We start from the raw sequence: 10469 nt of genomic DNA, 5'->3' as shown, positions 1-10469 counted from the left end.
TGCATGGAAAATAAGATCTGCAGTTTAATATATTATTACTTAGTTCAAACTATCAAGCAAAGGGGTGTCTACAAAAGTGTGAAAGAAAGAGAAAACTCTGACGAAAACTGATAAAATGCCGTTAAATTGTTACAAAAAAAAATACACTATGTAATACCCAAGAAGAAAAAGAAAAAAGATTAGCGCTAGTTTTATTGACAACTTCTTAGCTCTTCCTTTATGAGACGGACTGCTTCTGATACTCCATCCTGGATATTTGCCAAAACCAAGCAAGATGTTAAAAATGTCACTTAAATCTTATAATGCTAAACTAAAGTAGTAAAGTGGCAGTTGCCAGGAGGCGGATATAGAGCGAGTTCAGTGGGTTCAATTGAACCCACTACTTTCTGCTCAAATCACTCATACATATGCAAGAATATTATTTAAAATATAAATACATAATAAATCACATCCATTTCTAGACCTGTTAACTTTAAATCTTAGATTTGCCTCTGGCTACAGCTTATAATGTAGCATTATATTAGTTTATTCATCACCAGGAATTAATCCTACCTCATTTGACAATTTATTAGAAATCTGCAAAGCACGGGCTTTGACTTCAGAAGTCTGTGTATAGTCCAAGGCCCTCACAAGCATGTTTGCAGCTTCCTTGATATAGAAATCCTCATCTTTATCTGGCACCAAGTGTTCTCTTCTCAATGGCTCGGGGGCAACACCAAGCCAAAACATCCTCTCCGCCCAGTAGAATTGATCCAGCATAAATGGACATATCACCTGCCATTGTAGGAGAAGCTGAATCAATTTCCAACCTTTGACCTATACTGAACTAAAATCTTAACATCAAACATCAATCCTAGTTTCACCACGTCAGTCGGAACATTCCATGACATCTTCTTAACAGTTACTCTATCAAAATACACTTCTGACCTTTATGCAATTATCGGTCACATGAGCTTATATATGATGGTTAATATCAACCTGGAAAGTCTCTCTAAGCTTCCTTTGTCAGTTTAAACAATTTATTATAACAAAATACTACTACGTCAAATCGCAAGCTAATTGGGGCCGGCTATATGAATCTCCATTATCTATTTTGCTCCATTTAGACCCGTACCATACCAATATGCAATAATTTAAGTTCTTTTAACAATAAAAGTTCTCTACATTTCTAGTGGCATGCAAATCTCTTTAAGCAATATATCATAATTTTGCCAAAAAGCAATGAAGTAATATGCTTTGATTAATGAAATCTTCTTCCTCACAGAAAGCCCACACATCAGGGTCATTACAATAACTTCTCTGCATTAATCTTTCTCATATTTCCCCTCCACAAAAATGAATATTACTACTCAAATAATAAATGAGATGGTAGTTAAGTGAAGATTCCACAGATTTGAAACCTTATAAAGTAAAAAAGAAAAAAATCATGATTCTTCCTAAATATACCAAGTTTTCCAGACAATGAATTGCTTTAACAATTGAAATTTCTTCATGCCAATAACTCATTTATGGTCCAGATGCAGGCATTGTCTTCATAATGTCCACCACATAAACTAAAAACCATACAAGCCATTCTGTTAAAAAAAACTAAATGGTTTTCCAGAAATAATAAGGGGTTGAAAGACTTCAGAGATTGCAAATAATTCCAAAAAATCAATGACGAAACAAACCTGAGGAACTCCAGCCTGTAAAGCAGCAGCAGTGGATCCACTGGGGATGTTAACACCAAAGATAGCAGCAAAATGTCAATAACAAGGCACATAATAGTTAACACTCTCTCTTTCTCTCTGTCTCTCACTCTCTCTCTCGCTCTCACACACACAGAGACAGGAAGAGGATAAAGAAAATTAAATGAAACACATCAAACCTTCCACCGTGATGGACTGCAGCTGCACATCTTGGGAACAGCCAGTTGTATGGGACGGAACTTGGAGAAAAATAAGTAGATATCAATTACCAGAATAACTGTATATGACATTTTAAATAGCTTCCTAACTGTTACTTTGAATCCTAAACATGGAGTATGGAGATTAATAGCCTGTTTGGCCAAGCTTCTAAAATCAACTTATTTTGAGAAGTGCTTTTCAAAAAAAGTACTTTTGGTGAAAAACAGTTTGTGTTTGGCTATTTAATTTAAAAAGTACTTTTGAGTAGCAATTAGTGTTTGGCCAAGCTTTTAAAAAGTGCTTCTAAGTGTATTTTTCTCAATTTTCAAAAAAGTGCTTTTAGAGAGAAGCTATTTTTTTCTGCTTCTAAAAAACTGCTTCTGCTTCTGCTTTTGTGCATCGCTTAGAGCAAAAACATACTCCAAAAAGCATAACTGTAGACTTCTAGTTGAGTTACCAAAGACTCAAGTAGATCCAGTATAAAGAACTTACCCACAGAAACAAAAGAGTCGGCCTCCGAAAAGAGAAACTCCTTCATTACTCCAATGTGTTTGTTCTGAACAAGAGGATGCTTCCTTGGCATATGATTCAATTGCTTCTTCTAAAGGTTTATAGCCAGCTGAGAACAGAATAAATCTGCAACCCGATATGTCTAACGCAGTTCCAAGCACCCGAAGGAATGCACGAGAGTTCCTCAGGAAACCCATGCTGCAGAAGAGACAATAGGCAAGTTCATGATAAGAATGTAGTCAGACAACAGCACAAAGAGTAGTTAAACAAAATTCAACTAAAGCTTGTCCTGCAGAAAAGTATACATGTCAGAAACACAAAGATGAAGGAATGACGAATTGTAACCACCAAAATAAACGTGTTAAATTCTATGAAAGGAACAGAAACTTAAACTAACTATAGTTCCTCCATTATAGACTTACTAACCTGAAGAGCCACACTTATTTTCTTAGTACTAAATATCAAAGGGAAAATCCCATGTATAAGGTATGAAAAACGTAGGGAATCTTACACAGCTATGACTCTTCGCAAGGACCAACTGATCGTCTATGCTAATCGGAACTTGATTGGTGCTCCAAAGCTTTTCAGTCAAACATAAAAGTACTACTAATACGTAAGCTATTTTCAATCCCGCCAAGAACTCTACAGTTTCTCTCGTTCCAGACGGTCATATATAGTACAATCTCTATCTGTGATACTGAGATGTTTTAGATTATTATGGACCACGCCGGGACGGTAAAGGATTCAGTTGGGGTTTTAGAAGACGAAAACAAAGATGCAGGGCATGGGATATTACTCTGCTAGCTCTTATGTGGGTTGTTTGGAGAGAGAGAAACATGAGAGCTTTTGAGGGAATCGAGCTTGATTTTGTACATTTGAAGAATAGCCTCTATCTTTGATGTCGTTTTGCTGGAGGCTGGAGCCATGAGGTTCCTATTTGTATGGGGATTGGTGCAGCTGCAGCCATGAGGTTCCTATCTAGTTTTGTAGGCTCTACTTTTTCGGTATACCTCTTCTACACGGGAGTAGTTCTCCCCATTGTTAATGAAATAATTTATTGATAAAAAAGAAAAAGTAGAATCGCTATCTGATTTGACATAAATCAAGAATTCAGAGATTCACTTATCGGTATTGGATTTAATGCGGCTTTAATTATTTTGGTCATTTAAGAAGAACAGAGACACGCTTAAAATGAACATAAAAAATAAATAGCATAAACTAACTTGCAGACAGGTAAAAGACCATCCATTATTCCCTGAAAACTTAAATAGTGAAAGAAGAACAGAGCTTTGCATTAAAAAAAAACTCAAATGGGACCTTACCTTCCAACTGAACTCAGTCCTATGAAAACAGGCAGCTCTTTAGCAGGAAATTTGATGAAAAACTGCAAGCCGAGGCGGGCAGAACACAGTTTGTTTTGCTTATTCAAATTCCCTGAAATACCGGATGCAGAGATTTCTGCACAGTCATTGCATGAAAACTGCCATTTCCTGGGAGGAAACCAAAAGCCACAAACCCGCACTTTTGATGGCCAATAACCTAAATAGTAAAGGTTTTCACTTATCAGCTCAATAGCAACAGAAAACCACAACAGCTTTCTCAATATGGCTTCGTTAATTATCACCTTTTGCATTGACAAAACTATCTGAGAGAGATGGCTTAACAATCTTGTCTTCTCGTCACTTTACAAAGAATGTAGTTTGATTATCTTACATAGCCAAAGTATGGAAAATTTTGTAGCCTTAAACTCAACAGAGAACTTGTAATATAGCTGGATATACTCTAAAATAGAACAGCAAAGTGGGTTTCCACAAACATGTACGATTAGAATTTTAGAACATAGTAGAAGAAAACAAGGCACAGACACACATTCTGAGAACCATCAACGTGTTTCCTCATAACACCATTCTTGCAATTCCATTACCACTATTGTGTGCAAAAATTAATTGTAAAATGCAGTTTTTAAACATTCTAAGCAGTTATGCTACGAAAAGTCAAAATATCAAAACAGGCGAAATATATTTATATTACCTGCTGAATGCAACTTGAAAACTTCATTAACAGTTATGCATATAGAAGAGCCAAGTCGTTTTGAATCATGAGACAACTACTAAGTATTATTTAAATCGACGACTATTAAATAATTAATTTCATATTAATCACTTCTATTACAGAATAAGCGACTAGAAAAGAAAAAGTGATAAAAATCAATTCCGATTAACAAATGATTTGATCAGGAGAAGTGATTTAAGCAGGTGAAAAAAAAAACCAAAACAGGCCCTCAAAAGTTAAAACTTGATATTATTTTTTCAGAAAAAAAAAACGTGTCACTTGGGCCATGTCTTGAGTCTTGAAAAACTTCACGTTATATTAAAAATAAAAGCCATATGATTTGAGCAATTAAATTGTTGGCATTTATTCTTGTGCCAAGGGAAATGTCCACATGGAACTATGAAGAGATGTCAGAAATATTTCAACATAATCCATACCAGGGCATTCGACAATTTCTTTGCTAAATCCATACCTGTCATCAAGCCACTGTATGTCAGAAAGCAGTTCTTCTTTACAAAAGGTAATACAGGCACCAGGATAGTGCCTGTTAGAAGAGAAAATACGTATGTCAGAAAGTGCAATAGCAGTTTTCCTGTTACAATTAACAGACCATGGAAACATATGAATCAGGATGCCAATAACCTATAGGTCAAGGTTAAAATGCCAACTTGTTTTATTTGAAATACTTTGCAAAATACATTTTTACACAATTTTCCCCTGTCGCTCTGTGTAGAAAGCAACATGGTTAATGGAAATACCAAATCTCAGGTAAGCTCTTTACCGGGAAGCACCTTACATAGAAATTTTTTAAAAAGCTAGTAAAGACCATATTAATTCTTTTATACACCTTTAAGATTTAGCCTTTCTTATCTTCTAGACCTCTATAGTGTTCCATAGTTCCATAGATGTTCTTTAGCTGGTACAATAATCTTACAATAGCAGAGGAGACGGGAGCCTCTCATGGAATGTCGGAAGACCAGTTACAGGGTCCTGCATTGAAATGAACAACCAGTAAATACAACAAAGCAATAAAATTAACAGAGATTCAATAGGAGTGAGCACATTCGTTGTTAACCAAAGAACAAGCGATCCGAAACAGTTCAGTTTATGGGTTCAGTTTTTGGTAACTCGAATTGGCTACTGGTTTTTGTTTTCAAAATCTAGGTTCCATTCTGTTTTCAGATACCGGAAGAAACCGAAGTACCTGATCAACTGCTCAAAAAAATAAACCAAAAAACTGAACCGTGCGGATCAGTGATTGGTTTGCCCCTTTAAAGCTGAAAATTGGAACTGACTGAATTCCCACCCCAAAGCTTTGATGAGAAAGGAGGGAAAATAATAGGAAAATTGTCATTGGCAGGAGTGGAAGACACACCGTAAAAGGAAAGGCACTGAGCTTCAGGTCCAAACTTCTCCATGAGCCCCACTCCTCAGCGAAAAGTGGCCACATCCAATGGATGACATCTTTCCAACCAACCTACTATCAGCAAGTATGCAAAAGCCTTAACTCATACAGTCACTGTCTTAAGTCACAGCGAAAAAGATTAAAACGCAGTGGGAAGGACCTTATACAACATTAACAACATTACGGGCTTGAAACAAAGTTAAAGACTAGTCAGCAGGTATTAGCATAACTGCAGAAGCTTATACTAAGTGTACGAAGTAAGGAGAATTTACTAGAATCACAGCCAAAGGGCTGCCCGGTGCACTAAGCTCCCGCTATCCCCGGACCCCGCGCATAGCGGGAGCTTATGCACCGGGCTGCCCTTTTACAGCCATAAGAACATGTATTAACAACACTTGAACAGTTTAAATGAAGAATGCAACTGATTTTTCAAAAGAAAACCAACAAAGCGATATACCAAGTGGCTACATAATTCATCAAATACCTTGTGACTGGGAGCTTCCTGGAGATACTTATATAAATCTGGAAGTTCTTTCCTAAATTGCCGTTCAAATGATGAAGGAGCACTACATTGCATGAGACGAAGAGCTGAAAGTCAGAAAAGTAAGCAATACGGCTTCTGCATTAATACCCAACCAAAGCCTCCAGAAGCTAGAGGATTTTCAAATGCCTAAGATGCTTCAGCATGAACAGATGAAGATGTGAAATTTTACGCATAAGTGACATATTCATCAATTTAAATGTTTGCATTCCTCTCCAAGTTCCTAGACAGGTATACCTACTAGTGGGGAAGAAAGTAACTGGTATGTCCAGAACCATGAAGTTCGTGAAGAGATGTTCATCAAGTTCATTGCCATAGGATGCAAGTCCATAGTTTTCCAATTAACCATTTGAAGGGCCATAAATTGTCGTAACTTGGAATACATACTTGAAGAACAGAGGTGAAGACAATACGATTGTTATCAAAAGAAAAGGAATTAAGAAAGTTTCTCTTGCTACCTATAAGGAACAACATAAGGAGCAACCACAATGCAACGGATCTGAAAAAGCTCTGCAAGACTCCAACCTTCCTGAAGTCAAGTTATAGAAATAAAGAAAAGAAAGCGTTGTGACTTTCACAATGTGAACTCAAACTCTCACAGTTTAATGTTCATCCAACAATTCTGTTTATTTATATTTTTGCAAAATTTCACTCCGATAATATATCATTTAAATCTGTCCAATTCTTTTTCCACCCTACCTCACATTTCTTCTCCACTTTTTAACACCATAGGAACTCATCCTGTTGACAATGAGTTTACTTTCCTCATATCAATTATCATTGAGAGCAACTCACACCCTCGCCCCTCCCCTCCAGCTCGGCCTCCCCCCTCCCCTCCTCAAACTTTCCTGCGTTACTGGTAAGGGGATATATTCTCCAAGCTCATCTTATAAAAGTAATAAAATTCTACTCCAAAAATAAAAATTAAAAGGGATGAAGAACATTTAAAAGCCCAGAGAATTTACCAGAGCAAAGAAATTAATAGCAATAAGATCACCCTCCACATTTGGGACATCTCCAAAGATATCCTCAAAGATCAAAGTACACTCATGCCTATGATTCTGGGTAATTTCCCTTTTGTGGGCAGAAAAAGTTACCTCCGTTGAACCTGACCGTAAAATTACCAATAAGATCTTGTGAATTTGCTGAAATTTGTTCTTATATTTGTATGTAAGTTGTTACTGAAAATGATTTATCCAAGCCATAGGCTGAGGAACATGCAATAATTGACTCGCAGAGATTAGGACAAGGAAAAACATTATCAAGCTGACGAAAAGTGACATACCATAATGTTCAAGAGGCGAAACGGCAGGTGGTGATGAAACTGGAATATACATAACTTGATTTGCTCTCAAGTGCATCCTCAAGTTCTGTCATGAAAAATTAAAGAATGAAATAAAAAGAATACTCTGAAGCATTCAGTGTCAACTTTCTGAAATTTCACATAATTTATGCTAAAAGAAAAAAAAAAGGAATTTGGCTGTGCTATCCAGCCTAAAGGTTCCTTAGAAGGCCAAAATTATCAAGGTGTATTTCAGGGCATGCTGATCTCAAAATAGATCAAAAAGTGGGCAGGGCTGGGCTGGGCAGTTACACTATTTAAATAAAAATAACATGCAAAGAAGAAAAATAACATGCCAAAAGCTCTCTGCTTAAAATTGTGACAAAAGCAACAGATTAGAACTGTTCTGCTTTTGATTTTGTTAGCTCCATGCACATAGACTAGTTTTTTGTCATCTAGAGCTAACATTCTAAATAGATTAGTTTAGTCTGTTATTTTTGTAACTTGTTAGCTTCCTGCTATAGCACAGACAAATATGATGAAGCTAGCAACACCTCTTTTGTAAACTTTGCATCTTCTTGATGCCAACTACTTACCCAAAAATATAAAATAAAAACTCTTCCACTTTTGCTAACCTCATGAGCTGAATGAGTTATAAAAACCACTTGATATTGTTCCTGATCGCTAGCAAAGGCTGCAGCAATGGCCTGTTCATCAAGGCATTTTTATTAAAAATATATCCCAGTTCATGGAACAAGGAAAATAATAGCTCTATACAAGTAATTTTATGGTTCATGCAAAAATTCTAATTAAATTCCAACTAATAATGACAATGGAGAAGGGAATATATAAGGCCTACTCACGAAATTCGACTCCAGTGCCAGTACAGCAAAAAATTCAGAAAGAAACTAAATGAACTTGGAGGGGAGCCTTGGCGTAACTGGTAAAGTTGCTGCTATGTGACCAGGAGGTCACGGGTTCGAGCCATGGAAACAGTCTCTTGCAGAAATGCAGGGTAAGGTTGCGTACAATAGACCCTTGTAGTCTGGCCCTTCCCTGGACCCCGCGCATACCGGGGGCTCAGTGCACCGGGCTGCCCTTTTTAAAATAAAAAAAAAAACTAAATGAACTTGGATATAGTTTACATCTCATTTTAAGATCTAGCTGGTGTTGCATGTCTTCTCTATTATATGATAAACAAACATTGTCTAAAAAGCACACCAGTTGCAGATCCACTTATCAGGAAACCTCTTATATGTCTAATCAGTTGAACTAGAAATTAATTAGTTATGTCCTGTTAGTTAACACATTTATTGCATAGTTCGGGTTCCCATCAAACATAGCTCTGAATGTGTCCCACAGTTCTCGACATTATTATTGCACATTTTGAGGGTGAAGATCTCCACCGGGATACGGCCAATTGCCGTTTGCTTAGGTATTTGCAATTTTCTAAGTCTTTTGTCACTACAAATGCAAAGTGAGTTACTCTCTCTATTGCATTTTCTTTTGTTGCCTAAACGCTCTTTGTTTTCCAATGATAAAATCCGTTAACCATGGAGCATACTCAATGTGTATATGGTAGAACACAAGATCTTCTGTTTTATACCAAATTAGATACACTATTACATCTGAAATAAAGTTTAGTTCTGACATCAGAATTTATGTTTTCTCACCTAGTTCATGTGGTTTATTTATAGGCTCACAGAATGTTGCTATCAGAAATGAAGTTTAGAACCATCCAATTGAAAGAGAACTAGTCATCTTTCTCTCCAAATTCAAAAGCCACAATTCCTGCCACTCCGGGAAGCAAAATAGATACTTATGTTGCTCTGAAATCATTTCCCATTACTCGGCTGCCTTGCATTCTTGAATTCTTTCATCACAGCAAAATATTCCACTATTTATGAGTGTCATTTTTCCCCCCTACGAATATCTCAACTCCTAATACATATCACTTGTTTCAACCACAATCCAATTGTTATCTATCTTGAATATTCAAAATATCAGCACGACGCCGTTCTCGTGCCCCAACCCTCACTTTCAACAGCTATCACGTGTCACTAAAAACTCCAGAAATAATCTTTAAAACAGTATTCTAACTAAGAAAGCAGCAAATCGTTGTTTGCAGACATGGACAGCGTCAAGCGCAAAAAATAATTTCAATATAGAATGTAAGATAAATTTCCAATTAGCTGCAATAAAATCAATGACAGCGTGAGAGCATTACAACATAATACACACACAAATGTAAAGAGACAAAGGGGGAGAAGGAAAGTTACGGCAACAGGGTAGACATCGCCTTTAGTTCCAAAAGCCATGAAAACAGCTCTTGGTTTGCTCTTCATCTTGCTTGCTTTTGCCCCTCAATTCGATTCCTCAAAGGAAAACTCAGCTTCGTTCAGTTTTATGCTTAATATATGAGCAGAATATCTGGACTAAGTGGCAGTCACATGAAAAATCGATTTATAAGTCGGAAATGAAATTTATAAATCGCATTCCGAATAAGCGCTTATAAGTCCGCCAAGAGCTTATTTGGGAAGCCACCTCGAAATTGAATTTGGGTGTAATCGAATGTAATTACACAATTTAGCATATTTATTTTATAGAGTTGGGTGTAATTGGAGGGCTGCAATTACATTCTCCAATTCTCAAGGGATGTGAGAATTGGTTGTAATTACACTGTGTAATTACAAGGTTGCTTTTTAGTTTCTTTCCTTTTTGTTTTTATTTTAATTTATTTTCTTTATAACTTTTTATTTTTATTATTTTACCTTTTAAATTTTATTTTTTCTT

At 36.4% G+C, this 10469-nt stretch overlaps 1 protein-coding gene across 14 annotated transcripts; it reads right to left on the bottom strand.

Moving 5' to 3' along the window:
- Positions 1-18: 18 nt before the first annotated feature.
- On the bottom strand, positions 19-10186 carry LOC104085153 (sterol 3-beta-glucosyltransferase). Of its 14 annotated transcripts, none has more exons than XM_009589120.4 (15): positions 9956-10162; positions 8273-8383; positions 7680-7764; positions 7360-7502; positions 6853-6923; positions 6338-6419; positions 5824-5925; positions 5383-5438; positions 4921-5040; positions 3719-4078; positions 2379-2594; positions 1868-1927; positions 1671-1710; positions 553-774; positions 19-248 (listed from the first exon to the last, which is right to left on the bottom strand). In XM_009589120.4, exons 1-15 carry the CDS (start codon positions 10019-10021, stop codon positions 192-194), a joined length of 1791 nt encoding a protein of 596 aa, XP_009587415.1. In that variant the 5' UTR covers positions 10022-10162; the 3' UTR covers positions 19-191. The 14 variants fall into 14 exon arrangements, 13 of the variants coding, with proteins under 13 accessions (XP_009587415.1, XP_070034393.1, XP_009587417.1 ...); XM_070178292.1 differs by having other exon boundaries at positions 3719-3830; positions 4886-5040; positions 9956-10160; XM_009589122.4 differs by having other exon boundaries at positions 4921-4992; positions 9956-10160.
- Between the last annotated feature and the right edge of the window lie 283 nt (positions 10187-10469).

Source organism: Nicotiana tomentosiformis, chromosome 1 (assembly GCF_000390325.3).
Source record: "Nicotiana tomentosiformis chromosome 1, ASM39032v3, whole genome shotgun sequence".
Taxonomy (NCBI): Eukaryota; Viridiplantae; Streptophyta; class Magnoliopsida; order Solanales; family Solanaceae; genus Nicotiana; species Nicotiana tomentosiformis.
This window is presented reverse-complemented; position numbering and strand designations above follow the sequence as displayed.

Coding starts and splice junctions, on each gene's coding strand:
- LOC104085153 (XM_009589120.4), bottom strand. CDS start 10,021: ATGAAGAGCAAACCAAGAGCTGTTTTCATGGCTTTTGGAACTAAAGGC. Junction 7,765..8,272: donor TTTTTATTTTATATTTTTGG/GTAAGTAGTTGG, acceptor TTTTCATGACAG/AACTTGAGGATGCACTTGAG. Junction 1,928..2,378: donor CGACTCTTTTGTTTCTGTGG/GTAAGTTCTTTA, acceptor TTTTTCTCCAAG/TTCCGTCCCATACAACTGGC.